At 38.5% G+C, this 21,157-nt stretch overlaps 1 protein-coding gene across 5 annotated transcripts in view; it reads right to left on the reverse strand.

Annotated features, from left to right (window-relative positions):
• GLRA2 (glycine receptor alpha 2) overlaps positions 1-21,157 on the reverse strand; it is a 121,605-nt gene that overhangs the window by 64,321 nt on the left and 36,127 nt on the right. For 4 of the 5 annotated variants that reach the window (XM_053971629.1, XM_053971627.1, XM_053971628.1 and 1 more), the window contains exons 5-7: positions 11,688-11,770; positions 10,592-10,729; positions 8,155-8,369 (exon numbers count right to left, since the gene is read on the reverse strand). In XM_053971629.1, coding sequence (XP_053827604.1) covers positions 8,155-8,369; positions 10,592-10,729; positions 11,688-11,770 — 436 coding nt within the window. The remainder of the gene's footprint in view (positions 1-8,154; positions 8,370-10,591; positions 10,730-11,687; positions 11,771-21,157) is intronic. The other variant, XM_053971630.1, reaches the window with a different exon arrangement.

The following is a 21,157-nucleotide window of genomic DNA, read 5'->3' on the forward strand; positions in this document are numbered from 1 at the left end:
ATTGATATATTCTCCTTATAAGTGTCATTATCAATAACTATTTGTAACATAATTGTACTATCTTTTCTGTGAATCATTGAACCAAGCAACATTTGTTACGTGTTCTCCCTTTTTCTTAACTTACATTTCTGCTGAGACTTAGTCATTATGTTCCCCTCGAGATGTACTGAAAGCTCTGGCTCCACTCTCCAGAGCCTTGACCTTTGGTAGAATGAGGGAAGACAGCACACTATGTCTGGTTCTCACAGGCAGGGCAGCCTAACACCAGATAGAAGCTACTGAGGATCAAAGCTTTTTATTCTCATGCTCCCTTCTCTTTGAGACAAGGTATCTCAATTAACCCCAAGCTTCTAGGAAGAGGAAATAAGAAGAAAAAGGCACTATTTCCTCACGATTTAAAACTTTAAGACAAAGGTTTGTGAATAATGACACATTCTAGAATGCATGACCATACCTTAAAAACCAAAATTATATCATTTTCTTGGCAATACCTAGTTTAAAATTGTTTAATTTCCAAAGCTGATCTTACTTCAGCAAAGACTATTGTGCACACTATTGGTGAATTAAAGTTGTAGTTTTGTCATAACACAGATATTTTATGTAAAAGTGAGAGACACTGAGTAATTTAGTTCCGGCTCCTGCAGAAGTTTGTTTGATGCATACATGAAAAAAGTAAATTGTCTCCCTCTGTTTTCCTTGCAGGGAAGAGGGAGAGGAGAAGAAGGAGTTAATACTTTTAGGTATCAATATCAACAAGCAATTCTTTTTTCCCATGAAAATGTTTCCCAAAGGGAAAAGAAAGATCTGTCATTCAAGTAACAGAATTCAAATGGCTCCATTGTCACTCAAAGACAGCTTTTGGGATTAAGATGTCAATGGCCCAGCTGCTTCAGCAGCCACATGCAGTGAGCACCAATATTCAGACTGGAAGGCAGCAGCCTTGAGGTAAACTGCAAATGAAAATGGTTTTCACAGACCCCAGGGGTTCCCATCAACATTATTTCAAATGAAATATTAACAGAATATATTCATAAGTAATAGTTCTAGATGATCTAATAGAATCAAGTCTTGCAATTATTTGAAATGCATGAGCCACAACAGAGTAGGTCATTGCTTCAGAGAGGGTTTGCAGTGCTTATGTCTGTGACAGAGCAGCAGGAGGCCTCCTCAGAGAGACACTAAAAGCCGCCAGAAAGTCCTGAAGGGTGTGACAATGAAGCTGAAGGCTCCAGTATTGTGTCAGGATTATGAAACAATCAGCAAACTGGTGTGCACAGTAACTTCAACCCTTCTTTGATGCTTGAAATAGGCTCTGCTGAATGCCAGCCCTCCCAGATGAATGCATTATAAAACCTGCTGAGGAAGTGCCAGGAGTACTCAAACTACATCCCAAAGGTATTCAGACACATCTTATTGCATATTTTTAGCTGTCACACATGACAGCAACTACTGCTTTTCTTGTACAGTAAATACCATCGTCTTCACTATACAGAAAAGTAAACTTTGAAGTTTAGATGAGTAGAGTGGAAAAGGTGACTGATTTACTCATTCATTTTTGACTTCCATAGAGTAGAATCTGCTGTGGATCCTAATGTATTGGTATTAATCAGATGCCAGTCATATCTCATCAGTCAGCTTTGCACAGAATGAAGGACAGAGAGAAACTCTAGAACCCATACATAAACACTGTAAGACCCAAAGACTGTCCAGGGTACCACATACCTGCAGCCAAACTAAACAGAATAATGTGACAATTTCTAGCATCAGACTTAGATGCTGTGTTTAACTTTTATATCATTCTTCCTCCTGCTTTTCTCACAAGTAGCATGGATTCTGCTGGATTTTGTCTTCTTACATATGCAGAATACTGAAGATTTCAGTTTTATAGAGTTAGAAACAGTTGTGGAATGGAAGAAAAAGAATTCTTCCTATTATGGATGCATGATCACAGCATATATAACTGTGCCAAAGATCATCCAACATAATTTTAATTGAGATTTCTGCTCCCAGTGAAGTTGTAACTGCACAGGCTAGCTCTGTAAGTATCTACCTAGGTCTCAAAGGTGCAAAATTTTCAAGAAAACAAGGTGTCTTTAGCAAGACCAGCTGCTGTAGCTGGAAGTAGCAGAGAAGTTTCTGGGCACCACAGATTCTTTTAAGTGGGGCCAAGGATGTATGTTCAAGCTGGCACTAACATGGCCACAGTGCTATTAATACTTGAAGTGGCTGGAAAGTTCTCCCTGGTACTCCACATATCATCTGATGCATATACCACATCTCCCACTGCCATTCTAACAACATCCTGTCCTCAAGCACATACACATTAATATCCTGCCTCAAAATCACTATTGAGAAAACCTAATCAAAGGGAGAAGTCGTAAGAATAAAGAAATGACATATGGAAATTTGTAGATCAGAACCAGAAAACACCTTTCCTGAACTGTAAGTTATGAGTTGGTACTTATAAACTACTTGTCAGGAATAATTTTTTTTATAGCATTTTGTAGGACTGTTTATTTACACACAAAATTTATTATATTTATTATATTTATTATTCTATTTAGTCCCAATCAGTTTGTGCCCATTTAATTGTTTCAATAAGTCACAGTATGCAAACAAATGTCCACTTACTTAAAAGCTTTTCTACTTTTGGGACTTTTTTGTTGAAAATTAGATTCAGTCAATATGACTGACTTCATCATACAGAGTAGAACAGATTTCTATATCCAGATTCAAATACTATATGGAATACACCAATAAATATTGAAAATATTGTCTTAATACAAAAATTAGTTGTACCTAGCTTTGTCAACCCCCACTCCCCCCCAAAAACAGAGTTAAAGTAGGTTTCAAGAGCTTTTAATATTAGTAAAAGAAGGAATAAATGTTGTATGTCAAAACTACAATGTGAACAGAAAATAAAGTTATATAAGAATGCTGAAAATTAACAAAACTAGTGAGTTCTAAAACATTTTCATGCAGACACATGATTGAAGAGTAACTCCTCATGGCTACCTGACAATGCAGCCTGACTGCCCAAGAGTTTGGACAGGATACCTTCTTTCACTCTTTTAGAAAACTGACAACGAATAAAATACTCAAGGGTCCTGAACAAATTTTTTAAAACTGGAAGTTTGTTTACAGTAACACTGTCAGGATACATAAATATGCAATGTAGACCAGACACATTAAAGTATCAAGGTTTAGGACCATTAGGTCTCCAACAGAAATTTGTGAACAGCTTACAGCAATAAGGTTGTCTTAATCACTTAAGCAGTGTGTAAAAGGCTCAGACACCCACATACTCCAAGTGCCAATTAACAAATCTCACGATTGCCAAATTACTTCCATGTTTCCTCTTCAGATCCCAAGACTGGACTAAAAGTAATTAGTCAAAAAATTGTGTCCATTCCAAGTTACTTCATTATTGTTTTTTTACCATAATGTCGTACCAGAATGTATCATCTCTGTGCTTTGCTAATGAAAGAGTAAGCAGTCACCTTTGGTGCTCTACTTCCTATGAAAACAAATGTACACAGAACAAAATCGTCCCTGATAATAGGATCTATTCATTTGTCCTTATTGGTATTGTTCCTCATCTCTTTTTTTTTTTTTTTTTCCCTCTTATTATGGTATCATTTTAACCTTAATTAAAAATAAAAATCAAAAGTGCCATATCCTGTATCTTCTTTACTTGATAACTTCTGACATTCAAAAAAAGGAGACTGGCCTGCCAGAAGTCAAAGAATCTGTAAAAGTCTCCAAATATCCAGGGGATAGCAGATGACACATAAAAACAGTCATTTACTGCCAAAGGGGATAGACTTCTTTGGCTTTGGTTTTGCAAGTCTCTGTACCTATGCTTTTATTGTATTTGGTAATATAGGGAGTGATTTAAAGCAAAATGAAGTGAATGAAAGGACTCCCAGAAGTTTGGTGAGCTTTGAATGAGACTTTTTTTCTGCGCAGATTGTTCCCTGGGGACAGAAAATGCATTCATTAAGCGCTGTGCATTAAAGTAACACAATATGAATGCTATGCAACTGTGTAAAATACAGTTGCCATCACTTGACTTAAAATATCCTGAAATGTTTTGCTTTATGGCATTAAAAGTAACTCATTTTCTTGGACTGTTGTTGCTAAGGTTTGGTTTATGTAAGTGTTTTAAGAAGAAAGCAGTCTGAAAAATACACAACTAGCACAGCAGAGAACTCATTATTCTTTTAAATGCCTCTTTTGAAAATCCTTTCAAACTTTTTATTCTGTTGATTCAACAGGAGAGCTATTTACAAGTAAAAAGAATAGCAAGAAAATGGTGCTTCAAAGCTCTGGAGAAAATAACTGTTTTGTAACACTTCTTAACAATTCTGCACTATCGGACCTTGAATTGCCCCCGCTTTACTCCCCCAGCTTATACACATCTGGGACTATAAGTAATGACAGATGTCTTGGTGTCCCTTGTGGTGCCCAGACAATCCTCAGTCCCTATTTTGATGGCTATATGGTGCCTCTTCTCTGCAGAGGTAAAGCCCAGCACAGCCCAGGTGCAAGGGATGTCCCTGGCTCATGCACAGGACTCACACAGGAAGCTCAGGGTCACCTGGAGATTTCACTGTGGCTGTGTGGTCACAGAGATTGCCCAGCTGGCGCCCAGGATTGCTGCTCAGCTGGCTGATCAGCAAGAGCCACTGGTGCAGCTGGGTGCACAAACATTACCCAGATGGAGTTTCTAAGTGGAAAGTGATGATGTGACCAGGGAATTCAGACAGAAGAGTATCAGATGTGGGTAAGGCTTACAGACCTGAACATGTGGGAAGAGGAACTGATCCTGCTATTTCGGATCACCATTCCAGGGCATCCCAGAGATGGATTAGTCAAACTGGAAGTAGGGAATTCCACCCCAACTTTCTGGATGAGCTCTTTACCACCCTCTAACACAGCCAGTTAGGGCAATTCTGGTTACAGGACCCCTCACAAGTTCTCTGTACCATACACAAAATAATTGCATCACTTTAAAAAGAGATTTGCTCCATGGTGAATATTTCTTGGAATTTCACCCCATTTTCTTAGATAGCATTACAAAATACTCCAAATATAGTAATTTATGCAGAAATACTACAAAATTTACCAAATAATATTTCATTTAGAAGAGTGCATTCTAGATAATTCTCTTATATGCAGCAAATATGTGCTTCAGATTGAATTAATTTCATCCTTTCATTTCCTTTCATTTTCCTTTCTTTTCAGCAATCTCAATCTTATGTTTAATTTTCAACAGCTGAGTGCCTAATGTCTGTGTGGCCATGACCTACTATTATGAAATCAGTGTATAGAAATGAATGTTAATTATTAATATGGAAAAGAGCGATTTTAAGCAAACAGAACATTGTTGTGTTATCTTACACCAGGGTTCAGAATAATACATAGGTAATTGCTTCTAAACAGTAACACTTCAGTCATTTAGATAGTGACTTGGAAATAGACAAAAACCCTAAGGAATCTTATCACAATTTTTCTTGGTCTTTCATTCCCTTTAAAGTTGGTGAGTTGTGATAATTTGTTGTTTTCTGTGGTAAAGCTCTATTAAAACGGAGAAGAATGGGAAGAAACTCTTGGCATGAAATTGGGTAAATTAAAGTTAAATTGCATAAATCTATATTAATAAGAACAGGACACAAAGAAAGATGGGGAAATTATATTGTATTCAATCCTAGGCTGCTTTCACAAAGCAAAGTTGCATCTGTGTTTTTCAGTATTCTTGTAAAAATAACCCTCCTGAAATATCTTATTCTGTTAGACATTCATGCTAGGAGCAACTTCTAAATGGATGTTTCATTGGCAGCCTAACTTCGTGTGTCTTGGCAATATGTAGACAGGGCTTAGAAAACCATTATTTCTAAACAGGAATTTTGAGGCTTCAGATCTGACACTGATCTGATTCAATTATTTTCATATTTTTATTTCCAAGTGCATTACAGCTGGACATATTTTATTAATAAATACAATTTTCATATGAAGTTACAGACAGGTTTTTAAAATAGCTAAATGCCTGGGACAGCAATAGCAAGAAAATCTTGCTTCTATGTATAAGTAATCAGGTAGTGGTGATTCAGGACCTGAATGGTGCCCATGTTTCTCCAAGCACCAGAATCATCCAAAGTGGGAATCAGCTGTCTGGAATGCTGACATTTACTTAGAACCACATTTTTAAGTCAAGTGATACACCTTTAAAAGCCCCCACAAAGATTAACTAACATATAGAGATCAAAACTATAAAATAGAGCTCAGCTGAATTACACAGAAAAAAAAAATGTAACAGCCTGACTGAAATGAGTTGTACTGGGCTTTCTGGTGAGATACTTTTCTTAGTGCCTGTTTTCTGGCAAAGGAACACAGCAGAATAGGAGAAGATGGAGCATGGGCAGAGCACCACCGTTCTCTGACAGCTGATGAGATAAATTTATTTAATCCTGAGGCTGGAGAAGAACCTCTCTGATAATCAACATATCACGGTCAACATATTTTGCACCTTCCCATTGTTCCACTAAACAAATACTTTTCTACTCAAGCACAACAGAATGCAAAAGGGAAAACATTTCAGCTGGATCAAAGGCCTATGATGGAAACACCTTCTAAAGCATTTGGGGTACTCTAACACTGCAGAGCCTTTTATCAGACTTTGTTTGCCCAGTAGGAAATGTGGGTGGGAATCTCCACTACAGTGATTCTATTATCCATACTTCTTAAGCCAGATAATTTATGAGAAACTTGGAATATTTCACATGGATTCATGTTGTGTCATCTAGACACAGACTTCAGAGACTCCAAACTTGCTATTTGAAGAGCCTGTATGCTTCTTGCCAAGATTATCTTTTCAGAAATGATTTTCAGAATGTTCACTGGTAATATGGACTGAATTGTCTGAAGAAACGTTCAATAAATTTTCAGTTTGAAATTCTGAGTTAATATATGAGAAGCTTTCAGTTTGCATGGAAAATTATGCGTCTCTCTAAGTGAATAAGGGAAGCTGAACTAAATGTACTCACCAGGTTTTTAAGTGATACTTTCTCATTACTAACAAAGGAGTAAGACAATCCATGCACTTTTTGGTGTTGCCCTATATTTTTGAAGTTTCCCTCCACTTGAACAACTTGCATATTTGGAATGAGACCAAATGTGATACTGAGGGTGAAGCACCACAATATACAGTTTGCTTTCTTGGAATGGATTGTGATCTACACAAACACTCAAAATTTGTGCTTTTCATTGATATGATGATCCCAGTCTCTTTGATGCTGGACAGCTGAAAAATGACTCTTCAGGGAGTGTATCTCACAACTCCTTAGACTATCGCAAACTTTCCTACCTCTGAACTCCCTTCCAGAAAGTTGTATAAAACCTGAGCTTGCACATTAAATTCGGCTGGGAATGCTGTTATCAGAAGCATTTGGGCTATGCCTATGCTAAAAAGAGCTGTCAGCCTGACTAAACAGAGAATCCAGTCTGTAATCTGTAAATTCATCTACAGCATCCGGCTAGGATTAAAGAGACCACAAAATTTGAATGAGAGGATATTTTTGTGCATAGATAGGATGAAGGTCTTTAGCTAACACTCGAATGAATGGAATATGGACAAATTCTGCTGTGAAACAAAGACACCAGCAGTTCCACACTAAAAAGGTTCACCGAAGAAATCTTCTAGTTGCATATATGTTACAAACATGTGTTTTATATATATATTAATGGGGGATATATTTATATATTCATTGGATGAAGTGCCATATCTAGAAACATCAAGATATATGAGAGTCTAACAGTCCAGTGTTTTTAAAGTCCCCAGTCTGAAAGAAATCCAGTAAGATACCTAAACATCTCAGAAATTCTGGTTTCTAAACACTCAAAAATAAGTGTCAAAACTAATAGAAACTCATTTAAAATTCATACTGCTGCACCATTCAGCCATCCACCAAAACAGCAGAAACATTCCTTAATTCAAACGCAAGGAAGGGTATTGCAAATTTAACATCACCCTGTTACCACTTTCTCACATATCCTTATCAGATGCATATCTACACAGATCTTCCTGAAATTTCAAAGGGTAGCACAAACATTTCCCATTAAGAGCAAATTCTTAGTACAAAATTATTTCCTTACTTTTGGGAGGGAAGCTCTTGATCCTGAGCTTTGCGTGGTCATTGTCAAAACAGTAGTGATACCCAGTGCAACTCTGGCTGGAGCAGCATCCATGTTGATCCAGAAAGAAACCCAGGATAAAATGACAATCAGCAGGCTAGGAATGTACATCTGGATTAAATAGTATCCCATCTGACGCTCCAAATGAAACTTGACTTCAATGCATGTAAACTTTCCTAGAACATGAAATTATTTTCATAAATGCTTTTTGCACATTTTTATCTTGTTTTCTGAACATAAGTTAGATGTGTGGCCTGTTTCCTAACCTAATGCTGTAAGCAGATCCTGATACACAAACATGAGTCAGCCACTTGTTACATACTAGCTTGGGGGAAGCATGGGACCACTGAAGTATACTGTGCACAGTTCTTCATATTAACTGAGAAAATGAATATTAGCACAATTGTTTCACCTCCAGAAAATGTAACATGATGTTTCTTTTCTCAAAATTCAATGAGCTTTTACTTTAGTCAAATATAATGTTAACTATTAAAAGGGGATAGCATTTTGGTCTATTAGAGGCATGATATTAAGCAATCATGTTTGAACAGACAAATTGTAAACTACTACTCTTAGTCCTAGGGTAGATCACACTCCTCATCCTGCCAATCTCATTTGTCTCTGTGTGTGGATTATGTATCACAGCATCAAGTCAAAGAATCAACTCACAGAATCAACTCAAAGTTTACTTTGAATTTTGCTAAAAGTCTGACTCCAGGAAACCTAAACCAGTCTCTCGTGGGAGGTGAGGGATTCTTCAAACAAGCGATAGCTGCTGCACAGCAGTCCTGGGGGACAGAGGTTTCGGGTTGCTGGCAGTGGAAGTAGTTGTGCAACAGGAGATGCAGAGTCCTGAGCTGCAACAGCTCATCAGCTACTAATGCTATCACTCTGTGCTGCTCTCAGAATTACTCTGGGTTAGGTACTGTGAGGGCTCTCACTCCAGGCAGACTACAGGAAAGCCTCTCATTCCTAAAGTGTCATGCTAATGGTTTCAAACCCTTTCGTGTTGGTTGGAAAATGAACGAAGATGCTTTTTTTCCTTGTTCACCCTTTCACGGGAAATTAGATTGTTTGCTCCTTTTTGTGATGGCCCTATATTTTTCTGGTGGTCTACAATACTGAATGGTGGGTGCAAGAGTCAGCACAAAGGGGAATGCAGAGGCTGACAAAGAAAGGAGTGGAGACTGAATAATACCCTCTGACACCCCAGAAGTTCTATAATGAGTGAGCTGTGACTTGAAAGGCAGATGCTGGGACCTGCAGAGGCTGTTCCTGACCAGTCTGCCCATACAGAAGGGGACTGGGAAGGGGTCTGGTGGCCACCTGTGGCAGCAATGGCATGAGTAGCACCATCTGTCAGAGGCTCTCCAGATATTTGTGGCACAGCCTCGACAGTGAGTTTAGGAGAAGGCTGAGTAATAAGTTTTATCCACATGTAAATTTCACACTAAAGCTGAAGGAGCAAACTACAGAGAAGACAGTAGTGGAGGTACCAATTACAAAGTTTTCCTTCCTTGGTACAAAATGAGAGGCTGGATTTAAAAATTAAATCCAACAATTTTCATAAGAAATAAATCTGACATTATTTTTGGCAGAGGCAGAACATCTCACATTCTGTTATTTCATAGACTGAAACAAATGTATTTGTTGCAACTAGATCAGCTCTTATGCTGAAATGATGAAAAAGCTATTTTAGATGAGAGGGATTATATTTAATCCCAGAAAGCACCCAGAAAACTGTTCTCTAAATGCTGTCCCCATTAAATAAATTCCAAGCAGCTAAATCAAAATTTTAACAGCATTTCCTCTTCTCTGTGAAGCTAAAGCTAGAAAACACAGCCTTATAAACTCCTAAAGAGCAAGTGAAAGAAAAAAACTTAAGAGCATTAAAGAAACCATTTCCCAACATTCCATGTCTCTACACTGTTCCGATTAGCAATGAAAACATTGTTTTTTCACAAGCTACATCTCATAAATTAGACGACATAAAAAAGCTGGTGAGAATTAAATATTTTTCCTTATTGGCAATTTGATATGCTGGAGAAATAAACTAGGTTCAGAAAAATCAGCACTTTAAAAGTCAGTAATCTATATTTAATAAAATAGGAAGTTTGCTAAAATGTTTCATTTTAAGGATACCAAAACAATTCGATTTTTATCAGTTTTTTAATATTTTAAATACTTCCATGATTTTATGGACATTAGAATACTTTAATGAAATTAAAGGGAACTTTGAAATTAAATCATTAAAAAAATAACAGAGTGATTTTTTTTCTATTCAGATTGAAAAATAAGTGTGACTGAATCAAATTTTAATTTCAATTATTTTTCCATTACAAATTGACAATAGACACCATTGGAACAATTAATAGAAAAAAAATAGAATAATGCTCACCAGTGTTGTAATGTTTTGTGCAATAACCAAGTTCTTTATCTTCTTTTAAAATAAACTGTGGCAAGGTTAAACCCTCTGCAACTTGCACAGGTCCATCACTTAGCCACTCAAATATCAGATCATTCATGGTGTAGCCAACTGTAATAAAGGAATCAAAGTTTATTAGATGGCAACTGACCAGAAAAGAGCAAATGTTCTAACGTCTGAGAAGCATGTCTTTTACTGCAATATGTGTTATCTCAGTTACATTTTCAAACTGTTTGATTAACAGCAGCACGATTCCTCTTAGTTGTCGGTTGCTATAACTACACCATTACTCTATTAAAAGCAAGAAGCAAACACTGTTATATTCTGAAGTACTGCCCTGGTTGGCCACCAAAAACTAATTTTGTTGGCCCAAACCAGTCTAAGATTCTCTGGGCACAAAGGCTGGTGGCAGTCCACAGTTCATAGCCATAGCTAAGTCCTTTCTCCCCTAAATTAAAAAAAAAAAAAAAAAAAATCAGGGTAGACTGGTACCTACTGAATACTGGGAACGATCCACTGGCACCTGCCAGAGCCTGAGCCACTCCTGGCTTTGCCTGATTGTTACTTGGGCAGGTGAAGGCAGTGCTGTGGTGTGTGCTGGCAGCGACACAGCATGGAGGGTGTGTGCTGGTTCCCCAGTCCATACCTTGCCTGGGTTTAGCACACCAGCTGAGGTATCACTAATAGGACCTCTGCTTCATGGGGTACGTCACTTCCATTTCCCAAAAGTGAGCCTAACTCTATCGGACATAGCAAATCCCTGGCTGTGTAATAATTGTTCTCACTTTCCTGAGATTTAGTAATTTCTCCCACACAGCATTGCTGTATTTACCTGTGGAAGAGATGCAACTCTGATGGGTAAGGTGGTGTGACCCAGGAGAGGGAAAAATAAGGGAGAAGGAGCAGCACAGAAACAGGCAACCCTCACATTATGGTCATAAACACAATTCCCTTACAAAACAAGAATACTGAGTCTCACCACACAAATGTGATGATGTAAATACAATCTAATCACTGAATGTTAGGGTAAAAACTCGTTAATTGATAGATAATGCAATTGGGCACTCACAGCTCTCTAGCTGCATTGTACATGTCTGTACATCCATAGGAAAATTCTTCAAGTCCATGGGACAGGACAAGGTTAAAGTAAGCCTAAAATTAGAGGGAAAAAAAAAACATGTTAGACATCTACAGGTTTCATTTAAAGCCCCATACTTAGAGTTCAAAGGATCAAGACCAAATCTTAACACCTCAAAGGCTGGGCTCATATCCCCCTTGAGCTGTGGAGAAAAAAATGTGTGAGCAAAGTGGGCACTCACAGCCTGCCCTGGCTGAGCAGAGCAGAGGCAGAGAAGGCAATGTCAGGTTAGTAAGATATGTTCTCCACTAATGCACCAGTGAATGTTTTGTGTACAATACTGAACCAAATAATATAAAAACTGAAATGCCTGGTCATGGGACACATGGTTTTAAGTTTTATTTTGGAAAAGCAAGAAAAAAGAGGAAACAACAACCATGGGGTTTTTTTTAGAGAGTGCTTTTGTTTTGTTGGAATGAGTCCCATTTCCATGCCTTCATTCTTACTGCTCAGCCACTAAAAGAAGGAAAAAAACATTATTCAATAAAAAAAATCACATTGCATTAAAAAAGTACAGATAGATGAAAGTAAGCCTAAAGGAACATAATAATACAAAATATATTTCCCTTTTAATTTTTCAGTTGTTATTGTCCCAGATAAAGCATAACTTTACTTAATGGGAATACTTATAATGTTTCTTTCTGTCTTCCTTTGTTTTTAAGGTTGATTTAACCTTTTAACATTTGATTGAAATCTATTTCAAGACTGTATCTTCTGGTTTGTTTTTTTTTTTTTTGTGTGTGTGTGAGAAGAAACCATTTTTAGCTAACCAAGTTATTGAGATGGCCTAATTATAAACTAGCTTTGATAAACAGTATAACTATTAGGATTTTATTTTAATAATATTTTAAAGTACATTTTTCTGATTACATTCTGCACAAAAAACTTCCACTCTGAAACATAGAATCCAAAAAAAAAGCCCCTCTGTGCCCATTTATGATGAAGGGCAGTAACAAGACTGTCTGATTTGAAGGGACACTGAAACATTGACAAAGTATAATGACAGTATTTTTTTAGTTATGCAGTGAACCCACAGGTCACCTCTTTAGAAGTATAACCTTGAAACTATGTTGTCCCACAAATGTATGTGATCTCTACAGAGAAATACATTACTAAATTCTGTCTCCCAATATGATTTTGTGGTTCTTACCATGTGCAAGTGATTCAAGGTCTTTCAGTCTATTTTTTCACCATGTGAAGTTTTGAAGACCACCTGGCTGGGGCTTCTAGCCATAAAATCACTGTGACAAAAAGATGATATTCAGGTAACTGAGATCAAAATTGTCTCATGTGGCAGCAGCTCTCTGGCCACAGAGAACAACGCACAACTTTCCCAGGCATCGTTCTGGGAAAGGCTGTGAGAAGATTAGAGAAAAGAATGATAAATAATTCTTATCTTCACTTGCTGCACCTGTTGTTGTGCACATATGGAATGTGTTATGGATATTTGTTTACCAGAGGGTGGTTTCTTGATTGGCCAATGGTGATGGTGTTTGGATTGAAGGACCAGTTGTGTCCACCTGTGTCATGGCCATCAGTGGAAGCAATGGGTTTCTTAATAAATATAGTATAATGAAGAGATTGATCAGGCTTCTGAGAATCATGGAGTCAATGCTAATTATTACCTGGCTGGGGGCCTGCGATGACAGTGTTACCCAGATCTAAGATCACATTCAACATCACTGCTGTTGCCTACATGTGGGCTACCTAGTAAAAGTTACACTATTTTCATCTTGACACAGTCTTCAGCAAACAAGATGATAGCATCAGGAAATTGGAGATCACATTTATGTGGCAGTGAGATAAAAAACGGTCCCCAGTGTCAACATCTCCATAGGAAATAAACTCACATTTAACCTTTGGTATCAAATAGAAGAAATATTAAAAAAATAAAATTTTCATCTAGAGGAAAAAGTTTATCTAGTAGATGTGCAAGTGTTATTGAAAATCTGTCCTTTCCTGATTTAAATATTTTAAGCCCTTGCAAATGTTAACTAGTCTCATTTTCGCTAGGTAATTTCCGGCATTAAAGATTGAGCTAATTAAGTTGCTAATCCCCAGCATTAACAAAACAGTGCCTGTGTTTCTTTCCTGAAACATAGCTATATCAAACTCCCTTCTTTTCAGTAATTTTCTAAATATGACTTAGATGTTTTAAGCTCTTTTCAAACACGCCTTTATGCAAATACAGCCTTTGTAAATATGTCATCTATTTGCATTCATTGAAGTAGGCTATTCACCCCTTGGATTTTACTGACTTCAGGTGTGGACTGCAGACTGACTTGGTTTCCTTTCTCCTTCAGCCCTTTCTACTCCTCAAAAATTCAAGTAATTTGGGGGTTTGACCATATACATGGTCAGGAAGGTCCCTTGTTATTTTAATATTTTCTTTTTTTTTTTATGAGAAAGTAAATACACCCAGTTGCAGCTTTCAAGATTCACAAGGAAAAAATACTTTTATCTCCATTGATATAAGGCAGATTCATCAATTTTTTTTCCATGGAGGTGAGATAAGAAAATTATGTAGGCTCATTTTGTAGGTCCACACAAAGCCTGATGCCCTACTTTCTCTTCCTAATCATTGTTGTCTTTCACAAAGACAATTATTCTCACCCTGAAAAAATGAAAAACAATTTCTATTCGCTGCATTGATGAGAGTAGCTCAAGACATCATGTTTATAGTTATACTTTTACCTCTACCTGTTGTTCACCTCAGCACAGTAGCCATTCAGAATTAACATCTTTGCCTCTAGTCCCTTTTAGCAGCAGTAATGCAAGTGTTGAAACAAGTGGTTAGAGCCTTGTATCATCCACAGATCCACTGATTTTCAACAAGATTACTACATACTAAATGTTCAGCAGCTGGAATTTGAAATAGATCCTCTGAAGTCCATGGTGGTGGGTCAATTTATATCAGCTGACTCCTTTTCAGTAAAACTATGAGCCTGCAAATGTTTCCAAACCCTGGTGCCATGTCACTACTTTTATATATCTATGTTAATAAGGATAAGGGGTGATAAATGGAAAGTGTTAGGTAGATATAGCTACCCACATTGCTGATAATAACAGTGTCATTGACAGAAAATATTTCAGCAAAATGAATGTCTCACACTTGGCAAATTTAAGAAGGGCCCCTGGAGGTTTGTAGCAAAGAGCAAATTTAATGGGGAATTGCACTGATGAATACTTTAATCGTTAATAAAACAGAACAAACTGCTACAGAACAATTATTTTATTTTCCAGGCATCCTGCCACCAAGGCATTTGAGATGCATAAACAACAGATTGGTGGTGGAGAACCATAAAACACTGATGGGAAGTGCTTTATGAACCATCTGTAAAACTGAAGTGAGAAGAAGTTGACCAGGGACTTGATTTTGCCTTCCATTACCTGAGCACCCTCCACCCCACAGCAGCCAGACCCAGGTGGCACAGCTGGCTCACGGAAAGCTCTGGGGCTGAGCACATTACATTTTCCAGCTGAGCAGAGAGGGCTCATGAGGGAGCAGAAGAGAGTCACGTCTCCAGTGCCTCAGCACACCAGGCAACGTGCCAGGGACAGCAAGCTGCCTCAGAGAAGAGAAAAAGCTGCTCTCTTCTTTCCCTCCCTGCTCCCTCACTCAACCCACAGCCAAGGAAGAATCAAACCCTGGAATAATGCAAATAAGAGTATGAACAGAACAAAATACAGAATCAAAGCCAGAAAACAAAGAATGAACAATTAGCTGCCACTGTGACAAAATAATAAATAAATAAATAAATAAATAAATAATGTCACTGAGCAGCACTGTAGCACAGACAGGGCTATAATCCAAGTACTCCAGGGCAGCATTCTCTGTATTATGTTTTGGACCCTCTTCCTGACACCTTAAATGCCTTCAAAGTGCAGAAGGCACTGCTGGGATTTCTTCACTCAGCATTTCATTCAAATGTCCCTCTTTGATCCCCTGGTTTCACTATAAAGTGCTGAGATATCACTAAGACTTGGCTGGTGGGCCTGTCTCTCTTCCCAGCCCCACTCAAAACCTTTAATGTCTGGTCACCCCAGGAAGCCACTTATAGCATCCCTCAGAGGTCTGCATTCCCCAGTTTCTGCAGGCAGGAAGGCAAGGTCCTCTAGGCTGCAGCCGCTATCACAGAAGTCAAAATAAGGCATCTCATGGGAAAAAATTAATAGTCTGACTGCTTAATCAGAAATCCTCATGCTGGTTATCTTTCACACCTGAACATGTTTTGCAATGTCAGTGTTTTCTCCTGGTGTGAACTACCATGGCCCCAGATGGGCCAGCAGCAGAAGTCAGCACAGGCACTGCGGCTGCTGCCCTGAATGCAGCTGCTGCATCCAGCCATCGTCCTCTGAGGAAAAGGCAGTGGAGGAGTGGCACACAGGTGCAGCCAAGGGGCTCAGAGGTATTTATGTGCAGTGTCACCAAGTCCTGGGCTCAGTACTGGGCTGAGATACTGTGTTTTCTGCCTTTATTCTGTTCTTTCTCCAGCCCGGAGACATTTTCCCCACATCCTCCTATGCCTTCCCATCCACCTTACATCTCTCTCAGGGACACCTACATGACACAGACCCCAAACATTTTCCTGTGCCTCCTGGTCTATCCTCACACCCTTTTCCCCCTCCTTCTCCTGTTTACCAATTCCCTTCAAATGCCACTCCCACCTCCTTCTATGGTATTGAGTTGTGTGGCCAGTCTGCCTTTGACAACTAATCCCCGAAGCAGTCCCATCAGTAGAGGGTAAGGATCTTGAATTTTAAAAAATTAAAAAATAAAAATATTCAATAGAAATAAAATGTTTATAAGTAGATTATTCTCAAGATGATTTCCAATCTCATTCTTTCACTTGAGGGATTTGAATGCTGGGGCTCCCAACCATCACCCCACTTCTCTGACAATCTCACAATGCAACAAAAACACATCAGAGTACTTTACAGACAGACTGCTTGTGAGTGGTCTGCAACACAAATCTGAAGTAATGAACTGCTAGTATTGTGTTGAACACTTAGGGAATTGCGTTTACACATTACATAATCCAGGATTTTTTAAAAATAAATTGAGGAGAATATGTAATGTTAACTGAGATTTATCATATTGCCTTGTCTGCAGCAACCACTGAACTGTATTCTAACCCACTCCTTTACAAGCAGCTATCACTCCTTAGCCTGATGTCTTGCAAGACACCCAAAACTTCCCCTGATCCCAGTGACATCTCATCCCAGAGGAGGAGACTGGTACCACAAGAGAAGGGCCCTGGGGATTATAATGCGTCGTATATCATGACAGGGGAGTATTCTTTTCATTACTTATTCTGCAGGAAAGATTGGTTGTGAGTGGGCTACAGAATAACAGCCTCCTCACAGAGTTTTTTGTAATAATAAATAACTAGGATCAGTCCTATTATGTATAAAAATACTATTGGGAATTTAAAAAGTCCTGTAGATAAGGGTATAAATCCCTTCCGCCTGCAAAAAACCCCAAGATTATCTCCTCACTAGCATGAAAAGCAATAAATGCCTCACCATGAGTAGGCATCATGTTAAAAATAACATTTTGTTTCTATTCTTATCCTTTCATTCTTTCACACTACGCCCATCTGCACCTCAGCTGCTGGGACAGGAGATTTCACAATCTAGGATTTTATGCTGCAAATACCAGAACATAAATAGCACATGCATGATCACTGGTAGCATTGGCTACGTGCCATTTTTATCACAAAACTAGTACCTGTGCAAACCCCTCAGTGTTGGATTTAGTGAGACAAGTGGGATTTCTTTTTTTCCAGCATTGTTAAATCTAAAGGTGCTATTGTAAATTGCAAGGTTTCTGGTATTATTCTTAAAGCTCCAAGCTGACAATAAAGTTATTTTAGTGGTACTTTTTTTCTTTGAAAGATTAAACTCCTGATCCTTGTAGCTGCTGAAATAACATTAAAATACTACCTAAGCACAAGCAGATAAAGTTCCCTATTAAACTGGCAGGGGAGATGAAGTTGCACAGCAACCATGACAGCATCGCATGACACAGGAGCAAATGCCATTCAGGCTAGTGACACTGAAACAGGGAGGAGAATCTAAAATCTCTTTATATTCCCCCCAGCCCCCTCTCTTGGGTGCCTGAAAGAAGGGCACGCACACCGATCACTTATCAGAAAGCAGCAAAAAAAATTCCCAGTGGCATTCTTCTTTTAAATGTCTTTTCATTTTGTAGTCCATCTCATTATTTTTTCAGGGACCTGACTCATCATTTTGAATGTCAATTCTGGTAATTTTCACAGTCTACAGGCTTTGTCCTGTTAAATGGAACAGTTGAACTGACTGTTTTTTTCTTATTTTTGAGGAGTCCTGAAATTCCTCTCTAATATTTGTCATGTTCTGCAGCTGCATTTCTGCCAGGTGAGAATGGGCTGAAGTAGAGCTTAGAGGAACGTGGAACCCTCTCCGCTATGAGAAAATGTGAGTTATAGGCTGGAGTTTCACGTACTGCTGTTTCTGAGCATGTTCTCACTCCCTCCAGTGCTTTGCCTTGCTTCATGTACTGCTTAACAACACAGGAGCTGGCACAGAGCGGGGTGGTGGAGTTCTCATTTCAGGCATCCCACTTCTCATTGTAATGCAATCACTGTCTGCAGATACACAATGCCAGCACATGAGCTGCCAGCAAATGATTTTCCAATTATTGTTCAAACAAATCTATGAAATTAAATTCAAGTGTGATTGTATGTAACAGTTAAATTCTGTAAGCACCTCTTTCCTTTACATGAGGAACAGTATTTCACCTTTTCTTTTTTTCTCGGTCATTTTCTATCTTAGTTTTCCTGCAGTGTGTGTTTGGTATGGTGTTGCTTTCCTCCTGGCATGATGACATCTCTGTTCTAAGCCATATATTTCAATCCAATTGGCAAAAGACCTTTATCCCTGGGACCATGTTCTAGGAAAACATGCTTTTTTGTACCATTTAGGAAGGGTTCCTTCACCTGTATCATTTTACGCCTAACCTTTAGCTGGTTAAATGAAGTGATTGATCACCAGCAGTCAAGGACTGCCATAGCCATGAGGAGGGTGGTACACAGATGTCTATTGGCTGTGCAATCATCCTGTTGGCACAGATATCCAGAAGTAGCCACCTGCCAGTATTTTAGATCCTGCCAGCCAAGATCAACTTCACGTGTACAAATTGGTCTCCAGCATCATTTCTCACATTTTTACTCAGAACAAAGTCTTCATTTTAATTGAGACACAGGAACAGAGGGCTATAGAAGTGACATTTCTGCCATCAAGTCTGATCATCTGCTATCACCCAGAGTCACATCCTCTCAACCCTTTCAAAAATGATCAAAGTTCATTTCATGGTATCTAGTGTGCATGTCCCTATATCTGCTGGAATATTTTTGCAGGAATTCAAGGTGTATATGGCTGTAAACTTTGTAACTTCCTCTGTGAGCTTACTTATGACCAGTTCAGAGCCATTTGTTCTCTTGGCAGCATTGCCCTTTGGTCTAAGCAGCTCGCCTCTTGTGTTTGTATTTACCTCCAGTGCTCTCCTGCCTCATCTGGGGATGTGCCTGGCCTTAGAAGAAGAGGTGAGGCAGTATATGCCCAGATATAATGTCCATATCCTTGCTTTGCTTTAAATGCCTTATGAAGTGAAAAGCAACTAATTTTGTGTCATTAAAATGTAAATTATTCTTTTCTTAAGCAGTATAATCAATGGGGTTTTCACAATAGCTACGTTAGTTGCATAACAAAGTACCCACATTAGGCTTTATTATTTATTTAGTAGATTTTATTATTTGTTATGCAAAGCAAGTACTTAAGATAAAACAGGAAAGTAAAGGTATTGGAAACCTGGGGCTAGATCCTTAGACTGAATCTGTAGATTGGGAGGGAATGAGAAAGAAGAAAATAGGTGGTGCATTAAAGAGAGCATTTAGAAACAACCCCGAAAGATGAGAAGAATCTGAGTTCATTTATTTAAAAGGCCCCAAAAGGAAGGGGCTGGAGTGGGGCTAGAAGGAGAGGCAGGAGTAAGGGCAAAAATGAAAGCAAAAGGAAGGGTGAAAAACACAGAGTTACTGATAATTCAAGGACATTGGGTTTAGCTGTAATGAGAACGGCTGCTTGTCCCACAAAAGGCTGCAGTTTTTTAGCTTCTGAAACCATTGTTATTATTGTAATCATGCTTATGGGAAGACAAATTTGTCAAATTCACTGGATTCACATAGCATACAGCCACATTTGGGAAGTGTCTGTGTCCCAGTAACATTGTGCAGCATGATAAAGTTTAATGATTGTAGCCCTATAAGGCCTCAGCCCACAGTACATATTAGTTGTCAAACACCAAAGTGTTTTAGATGTTCTCTATTTCAGTTAGCATTTCCATTGACTATTCTTCAATGTTTTGGTTTGGTTTAAATGTAGAAAATTTACTTGGATGTATATGAAGACATTTTATGCTTTTGTAATGTCAGGGCAGTTAAAATGGGGCAGTGTACCATTTTGCCAATGCAAGAATGAAATAATTTTCAGTGAAAATGTCCCTGTGATTATTGACATTCACTTCCAAGGGAAAATCACCACCTTGTCAATACCAGTGTTATTCTGATAGGACCTGAGGTAATAGATATATTTGTGTGAGTTGGCAATTTAATAAGCAAACAGACATGTCAATCATGATAAATGTCTCCATGATCCCACCTCTGCCAATCTGTCACATGGAAAGACAATGCTGCTAGTAAAGTCCAAATCCTCTTAAATCCCAACACTAGATTGTAAAATAAAATTGAAGTCATCAAATTAAAGCACAGAACACACACAGAGCTGTAGAACATAAAATTTTCTACAACTCTGCTAGGCTAGACTGCGCTGGGACAATGAAGATTTACACATAATGGGTATAAATGGGTCCTCAATATCATTTAGCTGATAAAGTCTGTACCCCAAAATTGTTTTAGAAAACCTACACCTGAATTCGCTGCAACATGGCAACATATTCTATAGTAGCTATGCAAAAAATCCAAGACTGTATCTTATTTAAAAGCAATATATTTCGGCAGGATAGTGAACATTTTTGCCATGAGCAGTCTGTTGCAGAGGGATTAGCAGTGCTACCTATGTATTTCCTTAACATGCTTTTCTTTCCCAGAAGGCAAAGAACAGGAGTACAGAGGAGAGTACAAAACACAGAAGTTTCTCTCAGAAAATCTGGGTTATAAAAGTGTTGTGGATTACTTCTGATGATTTATGTGATGGACATGGCAGTCATAACTCCTGATCTAACACCTAGACCTGTGTGGGGTCGTGGGGGTGCAGGAGTGAGTTAACCCAATGCTCTGTCCCTCAGTGCTTGGCCACACCAGGAAGAGCTGATTTTGGAAAGTCCTGAGCAAGGCAGCTGG

The sequence above is a fragment of the Vidua macroura genome, chromosome 2 (assembly GCF_024509145.1).
Source record: "Vidua macroura isolate BioBank_ID:100142 chromosome 2, ASM2450914v1, whole genome shotgun sequence".
NCBI lineage: Eukaryota > Metazoa > Chordata > Aves > Passeriformes > Viduidae > Vidua > Vidua macroura.